Source organism: Balaenoptera borealis (genome assembly GCF_965194805.1).
Source record: "Balaenoptera borealis genome assembly, chromosome: 8".
Classification (NCBI taxonomy): Eukaryota; Metazoa; Chordata; class Mammalia; order Artiodactyla; family Balaenopteridae; genus Balaenoptera; species Balaenoptera borealis.
The window spans coordinates 117,260,714-117,286,713 of record NC_138865.1 but is presented as its reverse complement, the minus strand read 5'-3'; the positions used below and the strand labels follow the sequence as shown (position 1 = coordinate 117,286,713).

The 26,000-nt window shown below is 56.6% G+C and overlaps 1 protein-coding gene across 1 annotated transcript in view; it reads left to right on the top strand.

Moving 5' to 3' along the window:
- Positions 1-16,992: 16,992 nt before the first annotated feature.
- Positions 16,993-26,000, top strand: part of FIBCD1 (fibrinogen C domain containing 1) — a 29,054-nt gene continuing 20,046 nt past the window's right edge. Inside the window, exons 1-2 of the mRNA XM_082400808.1 lie at positions 16,993-17,042; positions 17,401-17,513. Coding sequence (XP_082256934.1) covers positions 17,442-17,513 — 72 coding nt within the window. The 5' untranslated portion in view covers positions 16,993-17,042; positions 17,401-17,441. The remainder of the gene's footprint in view (positions 17,043-17,400; positions 17,514-26,000) is intronic.

Here is a 26,000-nt window from a genome sequence, read left to right as displayed (position 1 = left end):
GGTGATGATGGTGGTGGTAGTGATGGTGGTGGTGGTGATGATGGTGATAGTGGTGGTGATGGTGGTGATGATGGTGGTGGTGGTGATGATGGTGATAGTGTTGGTGGTGGTTGTGATGATGGTGATAGTGGTGGTGGTGATGATGTTGATGGTGGTGATGATGGTGGTGGTGGTGATGGTGGTGATGGTGGTGATGATGGTGATAGTGGTGGTGGTGATGGTGATGATGGTGGTGGTAGTGATGGTGGTGGTGGTGATGATGGTGGTGATGATGCTGATAGTTATCTTGGTGGTGGTGCTGATGGTGGTACTGATGGTGGTGCTGATGGTAGTGATGATGGTGATAGTAGTGATAATGATGTTGGTGGTGCTAATGGTTGTGATGGTGGTGGTGGTAGCAATGATAGTAACAACAGCAGCCAAAATTTATTGAGCCCTCGCTGTGTGCCAAGCCCTGTCCTAAGGAGTCGATGAGCCTTATCTAGCTGCATCTTCATGGCCACCCAAGGAGGTGTGGCTTCTTGTGTTATCATCCTATTTACAGATGATAAAATTGAGGGTCAGACTGGCAAAGTCACCTCCTCAAGATCAAGGTCAGTTGGTAAGTGGTGAGGTAGGGACAGGAAACCGTGTATGCCTGCCTACATAACACTGCATTAACCTCTCATATTTGGCCCCCGCTGCAGGGACAGAAGGTGGCCAGAAGGTGGCAGACCTCCTGGAGGAAACTGGCATACCCCTTGTCCCCTCCCCCCACCAGTCACCCTTCCCTGGGCCACCTCACATACCCGCCTGCCCTGATAGCATCTGAGTGTGTGACTCACTAACTCCTTCGCAGACTGACTTCACAGCCCTTGTCTTCTTTGACCTCCGCAGTGGTCCTAAGAGGTAGACCTGATTAGCAGATGGGGAAACTGGGGCCAGAGAGGGGATGTGACTGGACAGACGTCACGGAGCACAGTTCAGTTGAGGAGGCAATTGGTCTAGAATGCAAAGTGCCTGACTCTCAGTCCAGGTTCTACCCAGCACCTCCCTGGGGCCATCAGCCTGGTCACGGGGACACCCAAATGAGGGCAGCACAAGGTAGTGATGAGGGCACTGCCTGGCTGTGCAACCATGGGTGGGTGTCTCAACCTCTCTGAGCCTGGGTCAGGACTCAGCACAGGCCCTGGAACGGGACAAAATGTTCGTCCAAAATGTAGGAGAGGGCCCACGCTGGGCACGAGCGGTAGAAGCCCAGAGCCTTGGGATCCACGCAGGAGGCCACCCCGCCGCCCACCGCCCCGGATGGAAAGTGCTCACCCTAGAGGACAGGACCCAGTACATCCCAGTGGGTTGGAGTCCAGTTAAGGACAAGCCAAAACCCCCCTCCTACGGGTCTCAGACGAGGAGCCTCGGAGGTGAAGAGCTTTCCTGAGCCTCACGTGACTGGCTGAGCTGTGGGTCCCACGGGCTGCTCGGAGGAGGAGGTCCTCACACGCACACAACCCGCCGTCACCAGGGCGGCAAGGCCTCTTGGCAGTGGGGACATCCAGGCTGGGCTGCAGCCCCCTCCGCAACACCCAAGCTGTTGATAATGGGGGAAATTGAAAAAAACAAAACCAGATGCTTCTTTGAACATTTTTGGCATTCATAAGGCTAAGAGTTTCATCCCAAACGCAGCTAACTTCCTCTTCCCTGCTGCCGCCTGTCTTCGGCTCTACGCTTCCCCCGCCCTCCAGGTGGGCAGCAGAAGGACGGGAGGGCCGGCTTCTCTCTCTGGATCCCCCCTCCCCGCCTCCCCCTGCCTCCTCCCCCTTCCCCCCACTCCATCTCCTGTATACTCAGCCCTCTATCAGGCTTCGGCCTCCCCCGGGAGCTAGATCTGGCCCTGCGCCTGGGCCTGCCCCCTCCTCCGCTCCTGGGACGCCCTGGCCTTTGCCAGGCCCTGGGGGCCTCCTGCAGAGGAAATGAGGCCCCAGCTGTGCTCCGGAGAAAGGTGACTGACGAGCTCACTCGGCAGCACAGCAGGGGAGGGGCTGGGTCTCTGGGGGGTTTCAGCTGGTCGGCTTCGAGGGAAGTTGTCCCACCTGCCAATTAGCAAAGGGGCAAAGACCTGGGCTCTGGGCCTTTCCTCGACACCCGCCCCGGGGTTAGTCAGGGAAGGAAGCCGGCGAGGGGGCTCTGCTGTGTGTGCTGAGGGCCCCTGTGGCCTCAGTTTCCCATCTGGACGCTGGGGGGAGGTTCAGGCTGGATGGCCTCTCACAGCCCTCTGACTCTGACGCTGTAGGATTCTAGAACAGCCGCCCCCTATAACCTCATCTCCATCACTAAGGGAAAATAAAAGGAAAAAAATCACACCCACCCCATCTAATCCTTTCCTGGCTTACACCACGCAGCTCAGCTCTCTTGCCGGCTCCTCTGGGGGATGATGGAAATGTGAATTTAAATAGAGTTATGTCGAAAGAACATTACCCAGCACGGTCCCAGCAGGGAGAAGCCCTGCTGAGCCGCAGAGGCAGGCCCCGGTCTGCATGTTCACGAGGAGGCCAGCACCTTCGGACGATTACAATCAGGAGGCTTGATTAGCCTTCCTCCCGCCTGGCCCCCTTCCCAGGACTCTCCTTAATAGGTAGCTGCCTTCTTTTGGGACGCTGGGGCCGGCTGCCGGGGACCAGCCGGGTGTAGATAATCTCCTGGTGGCACTGTGATGCCATCCACAACGAATGGGGACTCCAAACCAGCTCTCCGGGTGGCTCAGTGCCCCCTCCCGGCCAGGGGCGGCCGCCAGCCTGGGACGGGATTCGCATGGCTGTCAGCTCTGAGCTGAGGGCTCAGCCATGGGGCTCCGGGCAGAACAGAGCTGGTGCCAGGAGCTGGGGGCATCTGGGAGGCCCCGGCTCCCGCCGCACAGCCCTGAGCCACCCCTCCCCCTATGGCTCCCCCACTCCTCGCTCCTTCCCATCACTTGAGCACCCTGGAGGGAGGCGACAGTCTGCCTCGATAACTGCCAGGCAGAGAGCAGACACTCTGTCCTTCCCCTGCCCTGGGCCAGGGGGTTTGTAACCTATAACTCAGCAGGGGCAGCTATGACAGGTGGGCAGGGCTGGCTGCGTGGGCTTGTGTTAGAGGTGCACACCTTGGGGGGCCCAGCACCCCCAAGCTCAGGCCAAGGGGGCATGGCAGTCCCCAGGGGGAGAGGCAGGAGCTGGAGGCCCAGCGGAGTTATGCCTGAGCCAGGCTCTGGGTTGGCTACACAGGGGAGAGCAAGAGACCAGGTGAGCCCAGAGGGCAGAGATCCTCACGCCGTCAGAGCGAGGGGTCTCTGACTCCACGCGGGGCAGGGATCAGCAGGGGGAAAGGCCTCTACCTCCCGCTGTCCTTCCTGACACTGTGGGGCCTGCGGTGGCTGAACGGTGCCTGCTTTGGGGTTAAGTTCCAGAAGCTGCCCTTACCCCCCAGAAGTGGCGGTCGTGGTAGTGGTGATGACAGCTATGTGTAGGCTCCCAGCATGAATCAGATGCTTCTAGAAGGTCCACCTGGCCCAGGGCAGGCCCCAGCCCTCGCTCAGAGCTCTGGTTACTGCTGGAGTCTTCGGGGTGGGCTCTCAAGGCCCCAGGAGCAGGGGGCTCCAGTGCCATGCCTGCAGGTCCTACCCCCAGCCCCCTGAGCAGGCTCCTGGCCAGGGCCCTTCTCCCAGCCCCAGGAGGCAGCAGTGCGAGGGGACCCAGCCCCGGTAGCTGTGTCCATGTGAGTGCTGGACTCAGCCTTGCGTCTCAGGTCTGACGTGGAGAGAAGTCCCCTTCCCCTTGCTGAGCTGAACTCAATCCCTCCCACCCATCAGACACACTCTTGTGTCCAGAGTCTCAGTCTTTCCTGGGAATTGCTGTTGGTTCGAATGTTCTGGGTTAGCCCGTACCATCCCCTCCAAACCCTCGACTTCTAGACGCGTGCTAATGCCTCTGAGGCCCCACCCTCCCACCTGGTGCTTTTGAATGAATTAGAAAAAGGCACCCATTTCAGCTCCCACCACCTTTCTCGGCCAGGCGCCCTTGTGCAGGGCACAGCCTGAACAACTGTTTCGGGCGACTCTGCCTCATTTCTCCTCCTGAACCCCTAAAGCAGAAAGTCCTCTTGCATTAGTTGCATGCAGCTGGATCTCCCAGGTGCACCATTCTTTTAGGCTGCAAACAAATCCACTCTGGTTCCCAGTTTTGACTCAGCTGTTGGTGCCATCTGACATAGACTGGGTGCTGGGTGCTGGGTAATTGTAATAAGGCTGAGTGCTGGTAGTTATAATAAAACAGCAGAGTCACCATGGACTGAGGGCCTGCAGGTGCCCAGCACCAGGCTCAGTGCTTGTCAGGCACATCTCCATGTGTTCTCAGCACCCTCGGGAGGCAGCTCTGGTGGTTTTAAAAAATTTCCATTCCTCTCTTAGGGCAAACCTAATTCCCCTGCCCTTGAATGTGGACTGTACATAGGTGCTCACTTCTAATGAACAAAATGTGGAGGAAATGATGGAGTGTGACTTCTAACCATGGGTCATAAAAGACACTGTGGCTTCTTTTGCTCTCTCTGATCCCCTGCTCCGGGGGAAGCCAGGGGCCATACTGTGAGGATGCTCAAGTCACCCTCTAGAGAGGGCCATGTGGCGAGGAACTGAGGCCTCCTGCCAAGCAGCCGTGTGAGTGTTCCACCTTGGAAGTGGGTCCTCCAGCCCCAGTCAAGCCTTCAGATGATGCAGCCCCAGCCGGCATTGTCACTGCATCCTCCTGGGGGATGCTGAGCAAGAACCACCCAGCCAAGCTGCTCCTGAAGTACTGACCCTCATAAACTGTGTGAGATAATAAATGTTTGTTGTTTCAAGCTGCTAAGTTTCGGGGTAATTTGTAATGCCACAGTCGATAACCAGTACAGTAGGTATTTTTGTTCCCTGGTTGTTCAGACTAGAAAACCGAGCTCCAAGGTACCCTGGGGAGCAGGTCTGGCTTAAGCAAAGGTGCCCTGGCTGGAGCACCGTCTCAGAAAGAAAAGCACTTGTCAGGAAAGGTGCACAGTGGGGATGAAACTAGGGATAGCCGTAGGGCTTTGGTTGCAGACCGAGGGGTTCGGGTCTGCATGTCCCCTTTCCTCCTGTCTCCCCACCCAGGGGTGGGGAGCTGCCCCTGTGGGCTCCAGAGTGGGGAGGCTGCTTCACAAGGAGCTGCTGGGGAACCGGAAGTGGATCCAGGCAGGCCAGGGGTCTTGTTCATTCATTCGTTCGTTCATTCAATGATAACCAAGCCCCTACTGTGTGCCAGGAGCAGCCACAATCCCTCCATTAAGACCCTCCCCTCCTCTCCCATCCTTTCTGGGAGAAAGCTGCCTCATTGAGAGCCTCGGCCCTCCTCAGTGGGGATACAAGTCAGGACCTGGGATGTTGGGCTGGAGGTCAGGTGCAGACTTGGGCAGGTTGGGACCAGATGGAGAGAGGCCAAGGCTGGACGCTTCCCAGTGATGCTTGGCTCAAGACAGTGGGAAAGAAGGTAAGAGATTCCAAAAGCAAGGCCAGAGCAGGGCAATGGGGATGAAGAGTGTTCAAGACAGTCCCGTCCTTTGACCCCGTAATTCTCTTCCTGGAAATCCACCCTAAGGAAGTAATTAGCAAGGCCCACAGCAAGGGGGGCCAGGCCGGGGGCCGGGCCGGCTATGCATTGTTTACAACAACTAGAAAATAGAAGTAAATGTCCAAAAATAAGGGAGGCTTATAAACGCTGTGTCCCCGACCCCAACTCTGGAGTCCGATGACCCGGATATAAATCTCCAGTCTACAGCTGTGACCTCTCTGTGCCTCAACTTCCTCTTCTGTCAATGGGGAGAATAACGGGACTTAGCTACGGGCCCCTGTAAGGGTTTGATGAGTTAGCACCTGGAGCAGGCTAAGCTCAGCTCCTGAAAGAGAGATCATCTTCCGTACATATTAGCTAACAGCATCATTACACAGGCTTAACTCTAAAAGTGAGTTTTGGAATCTTTTTTTTTTTTTATAAACTTATTTTATTTATTTATTTGGCTGTGTTGGGTCTTCGTTTCTGTGCGAGGGCTTTCTCTAGTTGCGGCAAGCGGGGGCCACTCTTCATCGCGGTGCGCGGGCCTCTCACTATCGTGGCCTCTCTTCTTGCGGAGCACAAGCTCCAGACGTGCAGGCTCAGTAGTTGTGGCTCACGGGCCTAGTTTCTCCGCGGCATGTGGGATCTTCCCAGACCAGGGCTCGAACCCGTGTTCCCTGCATTGGCAGGCAGATTCTCAACCACTGCGCCACCAGGGAAGCCCGAGTTTTGGAATCTTTAAGAACCTGGGACAATTCTCACGATCAGGTTATGCAATGGTATGTATGGTATGATCTCCATATGGTAAAACATGATGCGCGCCGGAAATAACCATCTCCACTTCAGCCTGAGGCGCTCCTCTGGGTTGAGGGTGAGACCTGGTCGCTGGGGCACAGACGCTGGGTCACTTCCATCAGCGCTTTGGCCACGGTCTGGCGCACAGTAGCAGTAAGTAATACAAGAATATGGTTACGCTAGAATTTGCTGAATGACTGAGAGGGAGCAGAGATACACGTAAAGCCTATACACGCAGCACCTGGTTGCCTTATGTTGGCTTCCCCAGAAGCAGAGATGTAAATACAAGAGGTTTATTTGGAGGTGATCCCAAGAAGCGCTGCCAAGGGAGTAGGAGGGTGAGGCAGGGAGGGAAGGCAGCCTGCAATGGGCGTGTTGTGTATCAGATTGTACTGTGTGGCACCTGCAGCACCGGCCCCCAGGGGGACTCTGGGAAACAGGGTAGACCATGCCCTTGCCAGAGAGTGAGGGAGCTGGGGTATTTACCCTTCACTCTCTGATTCCCCTCTGTCATTCACCGAGGGCTGCCCTTGGGGGAGAGGGTGCAGGTCTCCGCACATTCTGGAACCGTGCGTGGTGAGTGCCCACGTGGGCAGAGATCCAGTGGTGCCCGCTGCACTTGTATCTGGTAAACACTGAATAAATGCTGCTGATATTTTCCCATCTAAACTCCACGGGCCTGCCCACAAAAACACCACCAAGATCCTCTCCCCGTGTGTGTTTTATATCAGTACATACAAGTAGATTCCCAAGACATTGCTGGTCCTGTGGCCCATAGTGTCCGTTAAATACTTAGAAAAAAGACTGGAAGGAAGAACCCCAAATGGAAGTCAGGGTTGTCTCTGGGCACAACTGAAACAGGTGATTTTTACAACTGGAAAAACTGATGAAATCGAAGAAAGAACATAGACGGGACAGATTGTGGCAGGGGCGACCATGAGGAACCCAGGGTTGGGAAGACACTTAGGGGAGCATCTCTGGTTTAGATTCACAGTTAATTCCATGTTAGTAACACTAAGTGGTGTTGGCTGAGCACTCACTGTGCACCAGGTCCTGCGCTGAGCCCACAAGTGCACGGCTGCATTTCCTCCTCCCCCCTGCCCTGGGCAGGAGGAGCTGGCCCTGCCTCTGCTTGTGCGTTAGTCAGCTCCGGCTGCAACAATGCTGTGTAATAACCACTCCCAACACTCGATGACTTACTGCAGCAGCATAAGTTTTTCTGCTTTGTGGCTCTGCTGGGTTCAGGCCTGTGCCACATGTCTCTCAACCCCTGGGACCAGTGGCTTCCCAGGGCGTGTGCTTTTGAAGGTCATGAGACAAGTGCAGGAGGGTATCTCTCAAGGTCTGGGCTCAGAACATCACTCTGCGCTTCTGTGCGCATTCCAGGAACCAAAGCAAGTCACATGGCCAAGTCCAATGTCAATGGGGTGGGAGGCACAGGAGAGTTACCAGGCAAGGGGCATGGCTGAGTGATTCCCTAAGAGGGAACAATAATTCCATCTACTCCAGAGCCCACCACCCACTTGTGACCTCTTCTTGTCTCATGGCTCAGAGTTGATGACTCCAGCCTGGACCTCTCCCTGGAACCCCAGGCTTTGGTATTGATGCCCACTCCATGCCCTTCTGGGAGGTCTAACAGGCACCCCGAACTTAACATGGCAGGGACAGAACTCCTGATCAGAGAGCCCCAGCACACCTCCCCTGGGCTTCCCCTGTCTTGGTAAGTGGCACCACCATCCATCCACCTGGGTCTCAGGCCCCAGACCTCAGCATCACCCTTGCTCTCTCCCTTTACATCATTTCCCACATCCACTCCATCGGCCAGGCCTACTGGCTCCATCTCTAAAACGTGTCCCACATCTGTCCACTTCTTTCCATATCCACTGCTAACACCCCAGTCTGAGCTGCCTCCATTTCTTACTAAGAGGGCTGCAAGCAACCTCCTCAGTGGTCCCTGCCCTCCCACCCAGAGCCCCCTGAAGCCCAGCTTCAACATGGCGGCCAAAATGAACTCACAAAAGCATCCATCAGCTCACACCATGTCCCTGTTACAATCTTCTGATGGTTTCCCATTGCAACCAGTGTAAAATCCAAACTCATTCCCTGCCCTGCCATAATCCATCCCTCCTTCCCTCTCCAACCTCACCTCTGCCCCCTTGTCCACTGTGCTCCAACCACAAGGCCTTTGTCAGGTCTTAACATATGCAAATCTCGATCCTACCTCAGGGCCTTTGCACCTGCTGCCATGTCTGCCTGGAGAGCCCTCCCTCAGCCTCCCATGGCTCCCTCTTGTCCTTCAAGCACCACCTCCTCCCCAACCACCCTGTATGACAGCACCCTGTTTTATTTTCCTAGAGCACACATCACCATTTGAAAGTATCTTATTTGTTCATTACAATTAAGCTCCACATAGTAGGTGCTCAATAAATATTTGTTGAAAGAACTCTTTGATGGGTTGGACATGGGAAGTGAGGCAAGAGGTGAGAGATAAAGTGCTCTCCCTGGAGCTCAGCTGGCCTGGTGCAGGGTGCTGGGGGTGTGTGTGGGGGGCTTTCAGATGGGTCTCCAGAAGGGGGCGTGGATTGCACGGGAACCACGGCTCTTGAGCCCTGGGCCCCGCCAGAGGGCGGTCCAATCTCCACTGAAGCTTGGGACATTCTCACCCACAGGAGCTCTCAGGGGCTGGTCTACCTGCTGGGCTCTCTCCATCTGGCCTCACCTGGCACTCCAGGTGAGACCTGGAGCATGAGATGGGGGGCACCTGGAACCTCCCACTCCAAGGCCTTAGGCTCCAGGAAGGCAGGGAGTCAGAACCCAGCAGAAAGTCAGGGCCACACCCTCAGTGAACAGGCAGACTGAGAACAAATCCACCTGCAGGTGAAGGAGCCAGGAGAATAACAAGGAAAAAGTGTCTCCCACAAATGTATGGCCACAGGCTTGTTCTCATGGAGACCTAGGCTCTGAATTTATTCTACCCCTCATGCTGCTAATGAGAGCGGCAAGTGCTCCAACCACGCTGGGAAGCAATTTGGCCATTGTTTCATGAGGGCCCGGCCCTCGGCCCTTGATGCTGGTGGGTGCCGGGCAGTGTACCTGGAAAGTGGGGGAGTGGCGGAATGGGAAATAGAACGATGATCGACAGGCCCCTCCCCACGCTGACACATTTCTGAGGTGTGACCAGGACGCCAACTGTGGAGCTCAGATGACAGCTGAGCTGCCCTCCCGGCCATGGCTGCAACACAAACCCTCTGGCAGGCGTGATAGGAGAGGACACCACCCGCACGAGCAGAGCGGCACATGGGGGCAGGGTGCCCGGCCACCCTGAGGCCCAGATGAATGGGGCAAGGCAGGTGGGATAGGCCTGCGGGGCAGGTGCTCAGGAGATATTTGTGGAATGACTGAGTGAGTGAGCAAGGGGGCTTCCAGCAGACACACCAGAGCCACCATCACCCACGTGGTACCCACAGGTACACTGGGAGAAAACCAGGTGTGAGATACAGGGCGCCTGCACCCCACATACTGCTAGTGGGGTGTCAGACGGTACGGCCACATTGGAAAGCAATTTGGCTGTTTCATATAAAGTTAAACTTACTCCCATCCCATCACCCAGCAATTGAAAGGAATGTGTACACGTGTGCACCAGCATGGGCGTACAAATGTTCACAGCCACACTGGGCTTGACAGCCCCAAATGGAAATGGCCCAAATGTCCATCACCAGGAAAGTGGTTAAGCCAATTATGCAGAACCATAAATAAAATACTATTGCAGTAAAAAGGAACAAACTACTGAAATACACAACGTGGATGAATTTCATCAGCCTAATGCTGAGCGAAGGAAGTCAGATCCAAAAGAGCACACACCATGTGGTTCCATTACATGAAATTTAAGAAAAGGCAGAATGAAGCTATGGTGATAGAAATCAGAGCATTGGTTACCTCGGGGGATGGGGGGTGGGCAGTGCGTTGGGGGAGGGACATGAGGGAACTTTCTAGGGTGATGGAAATGACAGGTGTGGTGGCCGAAATTCACCAAACGCTACCCTTGAGATCTGTGCATTTTATCATATATAAATTAGACTTTATTCTTGTAAGTTAAAAAAAGTAAATAGGCATGAGAGAAGAAGGGACTTTTCAACAATATGGTAGACTAGACGCCTACAACAAAAGAGCCTACAAAAGTTGGATATGATATCACAAATATTCTTTTAAATGTGTAGCTAAACTGAAAAAAAAAAAAAAGGAGATCGACAGTGGCCAGAAACGGTGGCAGGGAACCTGCATGGAGATGGGCAGAGACTAGGAAAAATTCCATCTTTGGGGGAAGGGAAGAGAACAAGGAAAAAGTTTCCACTTTTTTTTTTTTTTTTTTTTTTTTTTAATTGGAGTATAGTTGCTTTACAATGTGTGTAAAAGTTTCCACTTTAGGGATTTCCCTGGTGGCGCAGTGGTAAAGAATCCGCCCGCCAATGCGGGGGACACAGGTTCGAGCCCTGGTCAGGGAAGATCCCACATGCCGCGGAGAAACTAAGCCCATGCGCCACAACTACTGAGCCTGCGCTCTAGAACCCACGAACCACAACTATTGAGCCCTCGCACCTAGAGCCCGTGCTCCACAACAAGAGAAGCCACCGCAATGAGAAGCCTGCGCTCCACAAGGAAGAGTAGCCCCCGCTCGCCGCAACTAGAGAAAGCCCACATGCAGCAACGAAGACCCAATACAGCCAAAAATAAATTAAAAATAAATAAATTTTTTAAAAGAAGTTTTCACTTTAGACTAAAAACCACAGGTCTGTTCTCATGAAGGTTTGGGGTTTGAATTCATTCTACATGCAGGGTGAGAACTTAAAGTAGCCCTGAGTTCAGAGCGTCCGCAGGTGCCCAGTGGAAACAAAAGCCATTCTTCTAGGGAAGGACAAATTCTCAGCCCAGAACACACCGGATTCCCAAAAATAAAGCTCTAACAAAGAAGGAACACACAATCCAAAATTACAAAACACACGGGGAAACAATCACCATGAGTGAGAGTCGGCAGATATAGCGACCAACGGGATTAGCACTGCAGAAACTTGAGATGGTGAATCCAGTATCTTACAGTACACAGAATGTGAAAGAAGCAGAAAGCAAGGGATGCCATTTTTGAAAGTTTGGCCAGTTGTAAGTTGGGATTTTTGTTTGTTTGGTTGGTTGATTTTTGTTGGCTGCAAGATTTTTGTTTTCCATGCCCAGTTCCTTTCATTCAACAACAAACATTGGTAACCCAAGCGTTCACTGCATAGGGAATTCTGCAGCTGTGGGTTCTGGAGAAGTGGGCTCTGGGGCCAGATTGCAGAGCTCAAATTCAAGCTGTGATGTTTATCAGATGTATAACCTTGAACAAGGTACTTGGCCTTCACGTACTTTAGTTGTTTCTTTATCTGTGAGATGGCATAAGAAGTGATAGCATCTGCCTCTTAGGTTCTTGTGAGGGTTTCAGTGAGAAAATCCAAGTCACCTGCATGGTGCCTGGCACAGTGGGCATTCAGTAAAACGGCACCTATCCTGATTCCCCTAAAATGAAAACTGAAACGGCTCTAGTTCAGGTCACCTGCTGGTCGAATTTCCTGCTTGGCCTGAATTCTGGACCTCTGTAGCATCCCTCCCCTGCCCTCCCATAGCCGGACCTTCCTTTCACCTTGCCTTGCGCTGACCTCGGCGGGGGCGGGGCCCACTCCCTCCATTTCCCCCAAAGCCTTGCGAACACAGGCTGTTGGGCAGAGCAGACTCTTACCAAAGACCCGGGGGGGTGGGGGGGCGGGTAACAGATGGGATCTCCTGCAGCACAGCATGGAAACCACAAACCTCCCTCTCGTATTCATAACTGCGCTGGGGTTCCCAGGCCAGCCTTCCCCCGAGGCCCCCATCCCGCTGGGTGGGCTTCAAGCTCTCCCTCCCTTCTCCCTCCCTCACGGCCCCTCCCCTTCCAGCTGCTTCTGCCAAAACCACATTTCTCCCTGGGTTTCTTGCCTCCCTCCTGGGTCCTGCCCTCCCCTCCCCGGCCAAGCTTGAGCCTCAGCTTTTCGCACCCAAATATTCCATCAGGATGTTCTGCTGAATAAAAAGCCGGAACTCTGCCTCCAGCTTTTAAAATAACAGTGTTCCCGTCCTGCTCCATATTTCCAGAGCACTGATTATGTCTTAGACGACCTGTGGAAAGGGCTGGGGACACCAAGACCCATGGGGAGGTCCCATCTCGCCCATTCTGCCTGAGTTTTCCCTCTCCTGGGTTCCAGACGCAGCCTTGAGGGCCCGGCCTTGGCACGCGTTTCTCTGGTTCCCTCCAAAGGACATGCCGCAGAGATGCCACACACAGAATCCCAGTGGACTCGGGGTGCAGACCCACCGGCCCGTGCACAGCGCATCAACGCCAAAAGCTCACACACTCACATGCGCACGTTCACTCCATACTAATTCTCGCCTTTGATCGCGGCCTCTAGTCTGTCATCACCACTCAGGGTTGACAAAGCAAAATAAAAAATAGAAAGAAAGAAATCCGCCCTGTCACTTGGAATGCCCCTACCCCCGCCGGGCTTGGCAGTCCCCACTCCCGCCCCTGCCTTTGTATTATGGGTTTATGTCAAGGTATGTTGGATGCTAAATTAAATGTCAGCGCACTGTACGTTTCTGGCTCCAGCCGCAGAAAATGAGGAGCTGGCATTGGAGACCATCCAGTTGTTCCTCTCCCCGTGCCTAACCGTGAGGGGTGACAAGCCCATTGAATCACTGCACAGTAGCTTTCCATGCCACGGGAAGCCAAGATAAATTTATTTTTAATGATAAATGTGACTGTCAGAGGTAAGTTGAGACAGCTTTTCAGTGAGAGTTGAGTGCCCTTGGCAGCGTGGGGCAGAGGCCGGGTGGACGAAGGGCAGAGGCCGGGTGGACGAAGGCCAGAGGTCTCAACCTCCCTGCCAGCCGGTCCCTGGGGCCCCATGAGACAAGAGCATTCAACATTCAGCCCACTTTCACTGAGCTCCACGTTCACTGGTCTCAGGCCCAGCTCTAGCTGACCAAAAGGGTGGAGGCAGGGGAGAAAGGGAGATAACACTCCAGCAGTGCAGAGCCCTGGGTTCAGATTCTGGCCCCATCAGTTGCTGTGTGATCTTGGCTGAGTTACTTAACCTCTCTGAGCTTCAGTTTCCTCATCTATAAAATGGGAATATTAATAACACCCATAGGCTTTTGGTGAGGATTACATGAAATAAGATATATTGCTAATGAATGGTACACAGAACATGAAAAATGCTTCCTGAATAGTAGCTATTATTTACATCATTTTACTAAGAGCACTCTTACCCAAGTTATGTAACTTACCTTTTGGAGTCAGTTTTGTCATCCATAAAATGAGGATACCAATAGCTCTCATTTATGAGGGTGGCTGGGAGGATACAGTGTGCCTGGCACAGGGCTGAGTGTAGGGAAGATGGGCAATGGATCACAGCCAGTCAAACAGCAGTAACCTGAATGTTGTCACCCAGCGTCTCTGGACACTCTTTCTCGTCTCCTTGATGAGAAGGCTCTCTTCCTTTCCACCTTTCTCATGTTGGCATGTCTCGCTGCCTGCCCTGTGCCCACTCCCTGCTAAGGGGGGTGCCCTGCGTCAGGATCCCACAGCCTTGCCCTCCTTCGGACTCTGGTAGGCACCTGACCAAGGACAGCTGTCTTTGGCCAGCTAATGACCTATGATCGATATGTCCTGGTTCCAAAGGATGAGCAGGCCGAATCACAGCCCGTCTCTCTGGAATTTAAACTAAAAATCCCAGACGAGAGTTTTCTGTTGGTGGGGCCATCACACCTAGGTGGCCACAGGCAGGAAAGACAAGAACATGGGGAATCGGTGAGCCAGAGGGAGAAGGGTGAGTGGATGCACAGGGAGTGGGCAGTCGGGGCGCCGGAGCAGCCAGGGGGGTCCTGGGGTCCGGCTCCCCTGAAGTCCTGGCTGGTTCCTCGAATGCCCTGTCTTGGGCTGGCTGGAAAGCCCTGATCCCCCTCTATCCCGCTGAGCACACGTGGGCTGATCCCTGGGGCTCTGTGGACACCAACTTTGTCCAGAGGAACTCAGAGGGCGGGGCACTGTCCCCTCTGTGGGGTCAGCTGCACTTTTGCTCACTTAGATCTCCTTGGGCCGCTGAACAGGGTGGCGGCCCCTCCCCTCCCCAAGACACCACCCCAAGCGTGTCAGGTGAGCGCAGTGTGTAAGGCGCTGAGCAAACGCCTGCAGGCTCCTGGCAGAGCTGCGCCAGGGCTGACTGTTCTTCTAGGGGGGCCTGAGCAGCGGCATCATCACAGAGGGGGTGATGGGGGAAGACCACGCCAACACATGCACTCACCACGGCCCCGCGGGCAGGGAAGTGAGGAATCTGTGGCCGAGCATGTGAGACAGCCTGACAGCAAACAGTGCCAGGAGGAGCCGCTAGGTGGCCCCCGCTTAGCTGTCCAACCGCCCTTCTGCAGGCCTGGGAGGCGATCCTCCAGCCAGCGTCCTCCGGTTGGCACCTGCCCGTGCAGGCTACTGTCGCTCTCCATCCTCTGCCTTTGCTTTTTGGCTTCACAAAATGCCTTCCCCCCAACATCCAGTTGTCCCCACCTTCACAACCTGGCTCACACCCGTCCTTCTCCAGGATGCCTTCCCTGCTCACCCAGAGCAGATACCCTGAAACTCTTTTGGTCCTTAGTATCGCTCCCAACACTTAAAATCTCAGTTCAGGGTCCCCTCAGGGTGGTCTTCTGTCTGTGCATAGACACGTCTGGAATTTACATGCTCTCCCCAAACTGGAATCGATTTGCAGTCCCATCCTCATGCCTACAAACCTCACAATTCCCCCATTTAGAAGGGGGAGATTGTGATTTCTTATTCAGTGAGGAAATTGAGGCTTGGAGAAGACAGGAAATCTGCCCAAGTCATAGTGGGAAAGTTGCTCAGGTGTTTCAATGCACTATCTCTCAGAACTTCACAAGAGCCCTTCTGAAGAATGTGCTGTTAACCTTTTAGCATCCATGGGGAAACTGAGGCTCAGAGGCACAGCTGCTTGCCCCAGGCCATCTGGCCAGGGCCCTGTGCTTTCCACTACACCTCTCTGCCCAAGCCTGATGGCCCACGCCGTCACCTGCCAATCCCTTTAAGCCACAGGAAAGGCCTCCGGGGAGAGATGCCATCCAGAAAGAGCCATGGGGCCAGGACTCCAACCCGGGTCCCCTGACTCCCAGCTAGTGCTGTGGGACCCACTCCGGGTCGCTGGGCTGCCTCCCTTGGGGCAGAGGGGGTGGGGCAGCGGGTGAGGCCGGCAGGCAGCCCTGGAAGGAAGAGGAGGCTGGGGACAAACAGCTGGCAGGTTGTGAACCCAGCTTCTGTGGGTGAATGACAGTCTGCTTAGGTGGCAAGGGGCAGGGAGTGCCCCGGACCCCCACCCCCAGGTAGTCTGCTGCATCCGTGAGGGGCCGGGAGAGGGAAGAAGATGGGGCGACAGACTGGCAGCCGGCGGGAGAGAGACGAAGATGGTGCCAGGGAACAGCGTGGCGGACCAAGGCGCCCTGAGAGCCGGGAAACAGCTCTGGGGAGAAGCGGGGGGCAGGGACTAGGGGGGTCTATTCTGAAGCTGGGGGAGCAGAGGATAAGGGGCCGCAGAGAGAGACGGGGGTGGCAGTCGGTCAGGCTCCCGAGGCGGCCCGGGGAGGGGGCGGCCCGCCAGGAATGGGGCGTCGGGTCGTGTGGGCGCCTCCCGGTCAGAAGCCACAATAGCAGCTCGTTAACAGCGCAGATTAAGGACTTTGTCAATTACCTCTGAAGGCTGCACCGGGCGGATTAAATGCTTTTAAAAGTGCTGCCGATGGAAGGGGGCGACTAAGAAGCCCCCTCCCGGCACAAATCCCTCCTCTCCCGGGCAGAGGAGGAGGCGGGGGTTGAGGCAGCGCGGGGCGCGCCCAGGAAACGCGGGCGATCGGCCGAGAGCGCGGGCAGAGCGCGGAGCGGCTCGTACTCGAGACCGCGGCGCCGGCGGCTGCCGCGGCGGCGGGGACCCCCATTCAGCCCGCGGGCCGCCTGGGCTGGGAGGCGTCGGGCCGGCTCACCGTCCGCGAGCGCCGGGACACAGGTCTACCGACTGTGGCCGAAGCGCCCCCAGAGCCGGCCTCGCGGATCGGGGTCCGGAGGGGGCGGTCCCTGGTGGCTGGAGACTCCGGGACTGGGCGCACTGGCCCCGGGGTCCGGACTCAGACCTCGGAGACCGGCAGGGGGCGCACGCCGGCCGGCCCACACCCCAGGCCCAGCCCGCATCTCAGGGTGAGCCCAGCGCCCTGAGGGGGCCAGGAGGAGCGCAGCGCCGCTCCCGAGACACGCCCGACGGCCCATCCCGGGCGCCCACGGGGCCCGCCCGGCGCCGCGCCCCCCGCGCACGGTGAGTTGGCGCGGGTCCGGCCCGGGAGGAAGTTTGCGAGGAGACGGCCCCAGGGGCTCTCGGGCCCCTCCGGAGCCGGCGAGGGCCGGGCTGCCCGCGGCTGTTTGCTGCCCTCCGGGCTGGGCCCTGGGTTCTGGGCCGGTCTGCCTCCTCTTTATTAGGCTTTGGGGAGGTGGAGTTTATCGCCGTCCGCAGTGTGTGCGTGTGTGTCAGAGGGAGACCGTAGGAGCAATAAAAGGCAAAGAGAGTACGAGACAAAAAAGACACGGAGATTGAGAAGGAGGAAGGGAGGAGGGAAGAGTGAGGAGGGAGGAGGGAAGAGGGAGAGGAGCGCGCAGGGGGAGGCGCGGGAGCCGCGAGCGGGGACGGCGCGCAGCGCGAGCGGTGGGCAGGCGGCTGGCGGCCGGCGGCTCTCGCGCTCCCGCTCCCGCTGTCGCCCGCACACACCCGCGCACACGCCAGCAGGCACACACACTCGCACACCCGCACACGCACGCCCGCTGGCCCGGGCCGCCCCGGCGCTGGGCACCGAGGCGGGAAGCCGGCGAGCAGAACGCGCCCCTCGTCCGAGCCCGCGCCCACGTCGGCGCCTTTGCGCTCCGCAGCGGCGCACCTCGCCCGGCGTCCCCGCCAGTCCTGCCGGAAGATGGTCAACGACCGGTGGAAGACCGTGGGCGGCGCTTCCCAACTTGAGGACCCGCCGCGCGACAAACCGCAGGTACGCGCGGCCCGGATCGTGGGGACATGGGGCGGTGGGCGAGGCAGTGGCCGCTCTGGCCGGGGGGCTGGGCACCCGGGCGGGAGTTTGGGGCGTACCCCCGTGAGGCTCGACAGGCCCGGGTTGGGGCGGGCACCCTCCTCTCCTCCTCCTCCATAGGAGGCTTGAACTTGGGTTTCGGGCTGCGGATGGGGGCGGCACCCCTGCAGAAGCCCCGTTGTTCCACAACGGACTCAGGTGCCCATCTGCGCAGAGGCAGTAGGGGACCTATGGAGTTTACAGTGTCACCGGCCCTTAAGTGTGAGTCTCCGTTTCCTCACCTCTACAATGGGCATCTGAACCACTTACTAAGTATTCACCCTGGGAACCCCCTGTGCTAGGCGCCTGGCATATGCCCCCTCACCCCCATCTCCTCTGAATCCTCACACTTTAGCCAGCCTACCCCCCACCCCATACAGTAGAGAATCAATAAATATTTGCCTCATGTAAGAACACTGGATATTGCGGTTCTCCAGCTTTAAGACAAGGAAAGTAAGACTCAGCGAGGGTTGCTTCTGCCAGAGGCTATGCAACTCTGCTGGGATTTGAACCTGGACCCTTGGGCTCCAGGTCTGTTCATTCCACCCTTCCTGCTGCCTCTTCAGGGGCAGTGGAGGGTGCCCAGGGCTGTGCCCTGGAAGGGGGTGAGGGCAGAGCTCCAGGGCTGGCCAGAGAGGGGGCTGGAGATGGGAAGCTGAGTGGAGGGGCAGCCCTGAGGCTGCCCCAGGCTGGGCTGCCAAGGGACTGGTGCAGGCAGGCGAGATGAGGAGTCCGCTCGGCAAGGAGAGGAAATAATGGAGCTGCCCGTTTTAAATTTCAAATTTCTCCCAGACAGATGTCATTGGGGAAGGAACAGTTCTTGTTTGCAGTGGCAGGAAGGGGGTGGCAGGGGCGGGCCTTGGCGGCCCCTCACTCTCAGGAGCGGCAGCCTGCGCGTTCTGTCTGGAGTGACACTGCCGTGGCATGCCTCCACACTCTGCAAAGCCCTTTCCCAACCGTCTGCACAATCTCACTTTCTGCAGCAGCCTGGGGGCTAGGCAGGGATGCACATGCCCACGTCACAGGGGGATGGTGGCTCAGAGAGGTCGAGGCATGCACCCAAGTCACACAGCATGTTAGCAGGAGAGCAAAGATTCAAAGGCAGGTCTGACCCCAAGCCTCTCCCAATGCCTTCCCGGGCTGGGCTATTCCTCTGTTAAATCAGGTGCACACCCAAGCCAGCCCCAGACAAAAAGTCCTCTCCTGCTGGGCTCTGACTTTCTCCCAGCTTACCAAGAGCAGTCTTACCTCCTCGACTTGTTCAAGCCATCTCCAACCTGGCCCACTCTCCCTTCCCGTTAGTTTCCTTACAGGTACTGGTTGCTTATCATCTTGTCATTTGCCAGCCTCTGGTCCCACACCAGACTGCCCATTTCCAAACCTTTACTGTTTCATCTTCCCCCAAACACACACACACACACACACACACACACACACACACACACACACACACTTCACTCAGGAAAACCCTACATATACTTCAAAACCTACTCAGATGCCACCTCCTCCAGGAAGCCCTCCCTGATGCCTGGTGGCTCTGCCTTGAAGTCCCAGCAGCATTTAGCTTGTGCTGCTCAGCTGCCTTTATCTCTCCCTGCCATGTTCCCTAGCCTTGAGTCCCTATTCCATCAGGAGCTCCCAGTGGACATGCACTCCTTCTGGGCCCCCATCCTGGGGTCTCCCCCTGAGTCCAGTCTCCTGTCCTTCCATGCAGCTCAGGTTGGGAGCTGAGGGATATTTGCTGAATTGAACTGCATGAAGCCCTGCCAGGAGGAACTGTGGGAGAGCAGCCAGCAAGTGCTGATGTGTCTCAAGGGGAAGTGGCTTCTGGGGGATCTATTTGAAATGTGGCTTTAAGGCCTCCTGGGCAGGCCCCAGCCCCTCCGCTGCTTCCTGGAAAATATATTCCAGCTGACACAAGGCCAGAGCCCAGCTGTCTGCCCCTTGGCATTGGAGGCTGCTGAGGGCTTGTGGTCCTAGAGGCCTGGGCCAATATCAAGCACCACTTCCCCACTCCACTCCTTTGGTGATCCAGCATATAGACAGGCTGTCCTATGCCAGCTCCAGGCTTGCCTGAAGCTTCAGATACGAGACAAGGCCTTTCCTGTGCCCACTGTTGGAAGAGAGAACCTCACCTGCCCTGGTTCCCTTGGGCCCGGCCTTCTCTCCTCCTTTGCTTCTCCAATAGTTTCATCTTGACTATTGACATGCTGCGTGACTCTGGGTAAGTTACCCCCCCGCCCCGAGTCTGGGCTTTACCATCTGCAAAATGGGAAGAGCAATCCCTGCTTCCTCCTCACTTCACAAGGGCTGTTAACGAGGGCCGAGTGAAATACCGGTGTGCTTTGCAAACTGTAAAGCACTGTGCACCCTTGAGGAGGGTCGTTCTCAAAGCAGCCTGTCCCTTTTTACAGGCTGTCAGTGTCCCGATCTCCCCTTTGCCCACCAGGGAAAGCAACTTGACCACCCAGTTCCCTCCAGAAGGGCCTGGCTGAGGTTCTTTAACAGGACACTTCCTCCAGAAAAGATGCCAATGCCACACTCTGAGTGCCAGCTGGGTTCATTTGCAGATCTCTCCTTTCTTAGTCAAACCACCCTGGGAGGTTGGCGGCAGAACGATCAACCCATTTGACAGATGAGGAAACTGAGGCTAAGAGAGCCACAGCCAGGACTTGAACCTGGGTCCTCCAGGGTGGCCGATGAGCTTTACTGGGAAGATGCAGGGAGAGAGGCTGGCTGCCCTTGGCTCAGCCCACTCAGGCACATTATGTGATTCCCAAGGAGAGGGCTCCGGCGCACAGTGCGTGGTCCCAGGTCATGCGTAGCACCCACTGCCATTGAAGGGCCTGCATCCAAGTGTTGCTGTTTCAGGGACAGCCTCGGGCCGGCTCTGTCCCAGGCCTGTCTGGCCTCAGCTCCTCATTTGCTGGGTGACGTTGGACAAGGTGCCAACTTCGTTAGAACTTCCCTTCTCCCCTTGCAGAACGAAGGTGCTCTCACAGCCTTAGGGCAGGAGATTACGGTGGAATATTTGCCAGGAGTTTGGAGTTGCTCAGATAAAAGGATCTAGAAATAGACATGATTCTCCTAGTCTTGGAGTGTGGGGCAGGAAGTCACCCTGTAACCTTCTCCCCCTGTTGCGGGGAGGGGAGGGCTTTTTTCTGAGCAGTCCCTGAGTCAAGCCACTCCACAGGGAGGTCGACCTCTGAACTATCCCAGGCCATGTCTCCTGATATTTTCAAAACTTTGAAAAACATTCCAGAAAGGGAAAAAAAATTCTCATTGGGAAGTTCTTCTTGATGTCTAACCTAAACCCTGCTGCATTTAATTCACTCAGTGACTATTTATAGAGTCCCTACCTCATCTAGGAGATGTAGCTGTGAACCTGTGCCTCGGGAGCTTAGAGTCTCATGGGAGGAACAAACTCACAGCGTGGGATTATTACAAACCACGATGGGCACTATAAAGAAAACAATACACGCTTCTGTTGTCTTGTTGCTTGGGGTTTGGGTTGAGGTCACTGTGCCTGGGTTGAGAGAGAAGGAGGGTGAATTAAGTGAAGAACAGGGGCTACAAGTCAAGGACTCCTTCCTTCTCCTTCTATTTCCTGGGCCCCTCCTCTGGCCACGGGCTGCCCCATGGAGCTCCCCCGCTAGCCCAGTGGTGTGGCTGTGATGGGGAGGCCAGGAGGCCAGGGGAGGCCAGGGGTGGGAGTGCAGAGACCACTTCCCCGGGGAGGTGATGCTTAAGCTGAACAGCATTTGCCAAATCTGTGCTCCAGGGACACCAAGGTGTGTTGGGGGAAATGACAGAAGCCAGGCAGGTGGAGAGAACCACCAGGCGGAGGCTGGAGGAGGGCAGCAGTAGCTGAGGCTGGTATGGGGGAGGTGGGGTGGGACCTACTCCTGGGCCTCCGCAGCCCTGGAGGGGTCTGAGCACGAGTGTCCTGGGCTCTTTGCTATCAGGAGCGTCCCTGGCCACCGGGTGGGGAATTGGTTGGCAGGGCCGGGCGGAGGCAGGGAGGCTAACGGGGAGATGGTTGTGGTGATGTAGAAGCAGATGACGGGGCTTTGACCAGGGCAGGGCTGGGGGCACGGGGACAGAGGGGACCAGGGCATTAGAGGAGGTGGAGTGGACAGAGCCAGGGGCTGGCTGAGTGCGGGGGGTGAGGGAGGGGAGCCCGGGGAGGTTTTGGCGGGGGCGGCTGGTGAGGCTGGTGCCACCCCGGGTGGGAATCTCAGGAGGGCTCAGGTTTGGGGTGGAGCGAGCCTGGTTTGGGGCTCCGTGGGCTGGAGGCCTGGAGCTGTGGAGGGTGGGGAGGGTGAGCAAGACCCTCACAGGAAACATCTGGAGACCCTCCCTCATCTGAAACGGACCGGAGCTGAGTGCCGTCTGGGGAGTGACAGAGCCTGGGGGGCTTGGAGCCTCTGGGAGGGGGTGGATGTGAGCGGCTCCCACACCCTTCTCTTTGTCCCCTAGAACACCTCTGGCCACTCCCCCCGGGGCCTTCCCGGTAGCCTGAGGCTTCAGATGGCCCTCAGCATAGGTCACATTAAGAGGCAGGACAGGTCTTCCCTGGTGGTGCAGTGGTTAGGAATCCGCCTGCCAAGGCAGGGGACACGGGTTCGAGCCCTGGTCCAAAATTAAATACATAAAAATAAATGAATTTATGTAAAAAAAAAAAAAAAAAAAGAGGCAGGACAGGGCATTCTTCCTCAGGACGCATAGAACAAGCCAGCGAGCCCTCTTCCCACGCCTTTGGGACCCCAGAATTTTGAGCAGAACATCCAGCTCCTCATTTCAAGGGGTCTCTGGGATCCCCCTTCTGCCAGGGTCAGGGGATCGGAGTCCAGCCCAGGTCAGGAGTCATTTGCCTGGCCGTGGGAGCAGATGTGGGCTCCGGGGGAGAGGCGAGGAAGACTCCCCCAGGGGCTCTAGGCTGGGCAGGGGCTGGGCTGCCCGCCCCCTGCACGATCCGTGAGCCCACGTGCAGCTCTGAGTCCCTGCTGGGCCCAGAGCACGCACCACGGCCCCCTTGGTTTTCCCAATCCAAAGCCGCACAGCGTGTTTCTGCCACGATGAACAGCTGTGCTGCCGGTGGCCGGGGTGTGCCTAGGAGATGGGGGGCTGGGAGCAGCCTTGCCTGGCCTCCCCCAGGGGGGGAGACTTTCTTCTTCCCACTTTGGTACAAGGAGTGTAGTCTCAGCCTACCCAGGGGACCACGACCCAGCTCCCTTAAAAAACAAGGAAGAAAAGGGGGTGCGGGCTGGGCGGAGCACGGTGGCCGTGAGCCCCTTCCTCCAGAGCTCTCCTGTCCTCTGCCCGACCCCGTGGCCACCTCTGGAGGCTGGGGACTCAGAGGAGGCAGCTGGGACGGACGCCACCCCTCAACCGAGGCAGCTCTGGGGCTTCCTGCCCCCCACCTCCCCTGGCACGAGCCCATCTTGTCCTCCCCTTGGCTGGGACTTCCCGGGCAGCCTTGGACCGTAGGCTGGCACTGGGGGTCACACAGGGGACGAAGCCACATCCCTCCAGCCGGGAGCTCACACAGGTGTTTAATGCCAGCAGTGGGTCTCAGACCCTGGTTCCTCTGAGGCCCACCGCCTGGGATACCTTCCCCATCTCCAGGCACCTTGGCCCTGAGAGGCGGGGGCCCTGTGTGCCTCCTCCCGCCTCCCGCAGATCCCAGGGGTGTGGGCACCCACCCTGCCCCAGCCAAGGGCTGATGAGTAAGCACCAGACCCCCGCACGCTCTGCTGGGCTGCTCACGCCCGAAGCCCCCCCTTATCATCTCGGGCAGATTTCTTTGCAAGGCACGTAAGCGGCAGCCTATAAAAGCGAACAGCACTTCATGTTTAAGGTGATCTCTGAAGACTAATTCTCCTCTGCTGAGTGGCCTGTTTCATCTCCAGGCTCGTCGTCCCCCTGCCCCTCAGGGGACACCTTGTAGCCTTCTCCAGCCCCTCCCCTCCTTTGCGCCCTCTGTCTTCCCGCCAGGGACCAAGGGCCTGGGTGGAAGCGGATGCCGAGAGGGCTGGGGTCCTGGGACACAGGAGGGACGAGGCTGGCCACTCTGCCTCGCCAGCTGGGGACCTTAATGCTCTTCAGTGGAGGACGTCGCTCAGAGCTGCTCCGGGCAAGGTGTCTCCCAGAGGGCTCTGGGAGGGGCCTGACAGGGACTTACTTGCTGACACAGGGTTTGTCTCTCAGACCCCAGTCACACTTCTGGCAGAGGCAGGAATGGGGTCAGATGGCTCAGCAAGCAGCCTCGGCACAGATGGGCGATTCCAGAGTCACCCGGGCCTGGGTTCAAATGCTGGCTCTACCGCTTGCCTCCCGTGTGACCTTGGGCAAGGGTCTTCTCTCTCTGAGCCTCAGTTTTCCCATCTGCAAAATGAATCCAACCACAGCAGGGGGGTGTTGGAGGTTTCAGTGGCAGGAACACAGTACGCACTCAAGGATTAGCGGTGATAAGGCAGTGCCTGCCCCGTGTGGAACGTGTTGACCCGCAGTGACAGGGATGGGGCTGCCTGGAGGTGGCCTTCATTCTCTACCAGGCCATCCCAGGTGGGCACAGGGCTCAGCGTGGAGGTCATGGCCTCTACCCTGCCAAGCACCGTAGGTCCCAGGGCCTTTGCTTCCTCCCCAAGCCAACCAGGGAGAAATGACCTAGTCCATCTGCTTGTCCCTCCATCAAGCCAACAACCAGTCGCTCTGTGCCTTTTGTGGGGTGGAGGGGCTCATGGTCCAGGGCAGGTTTCCTGGACATGGGCATTGCAGGCCCCCAAGTCCCAGATTTCCTTGTATCCACAGCTTTCATCAAATTCCCAAATTCCCAAGGGGATCCGTGCCCCGAAAGAGGGTAAGAATCATAGTTCACGGGACATGAGTTCCCTCAGGGCAGGGCTGGGATGATTTTCCCTGATTGTCCTCCTCAGGGACTGGCTTGGAGCCTGACTCATGGGGACACTGAGGAATAGTGAACGGGTGTTTGAGTGAATGAATGAAGTCAAAGGTGATGACTGTATTGGTAAATGCCACCGTGGGGGGAGAGAGGGCTGTGGGAACACAGAGGGAGAGCCCCACCCATACCGGGAGAAGGGCTGAGGAAACAGTCCAGGAAGGCTTCCTGGAAGAGGTGACATCCAGCTGAGCCCTGAAGGAAGAGATCAAGTTTAGGCTGGTGGAAGAGAAGCAGAGGAAGTGGATGCCTCGGGCTGAGGGAGCAGCCTGTGCAGAGCTGACGGAGGGGAGCTGACACCTTAGGGTCTGGCTGGAGTAAATCCCGTAGGTGTGGGGAGCCCAGGATGGATGTGCCCCCGGGGCCTGGGCAGGGGTGGAGAGGGGAGGGGTGGAGTGTTGAATCCCATCACTGTAGCGCCAGGCTAAGGAATCCTCTCCCTCATCTTGCCAACAACACAGACCCCTGCCCTCATCCTCCTCTGGTGCCAAGTAGGAGATTCAGGAGTTACTTGTAGAATTTGAATTTATGGAAAAGAAGCTGTTTGCTCTACCATATAGTCTCATAGTAAAACGCAGGATGTAAGAGGCTATTTTATATATCACCAAGAAAGAAAGGAAAGTTGTCAATTACAATTGTAAGATTCCCCCCAAACGTCAGAGATGTTAAAATATGAAGGGAAAAAAATAAAACAGGGAAGGTACATCCTAGCATCAATGACACAGAAATAGCACTTCGGGTGGAAAATAAAAAACCCAACACCTCCAGATGCTCTGTGCACATTGATCATGAGATAATAAAAGCCGCTAATATTTATTGCATAAACACAGCATGACAGGCACGGCTCCAAGTGCTTTAATATACTAACCCATTCAAAGATGCGTCTCGGATTCAGAAAGTTGAAAATGTGGGGAAATTCAGTGGGAGGAGATGCCTGGCCCTGGGAGGAGGCAGGAGGCTGAGGGTCCAGTCTGAGCTCTGCTTCTAATCTGCTGTGTGACTGTGGGCAAGCCCCTGGCCCTCTCTGGGCCTCAGTTTCCCCGTGTGTCAAATGCTCAGTGATGGCTTTGCAAGCTCCCTTTGGGCCAGGCGTGATTCGGTCCAGCGAGTCTGGATTTGCTATACATCATGGTGCCTCCTTTAATTACAAGCTGCATTGGGTTCCAGCTTCCTTTGTTCTTAGTCCCTACTGGGTCTGGGGGGTGGAGGGGGTGCTTTGTGAAGAGGTGGGGGGGAGGAGGAGGAAGGAGAGGAAAGGGGGAGGGGAGATGCTCAGGTGGCCACCCTCTGCCTGGGGACTCGTGGCAGCCTTGTGCGCCTGCAACGGCCTCAGGACTCGGGATGTGGGTGCTCTGGGTTGAAAGGGACCTTCAGTGACGGGCGCCCATGACCCCAAGGCGCTCATTCCGCTGAGACAGCGCGATGATTTGTAGCATCGCTGCTGTCAC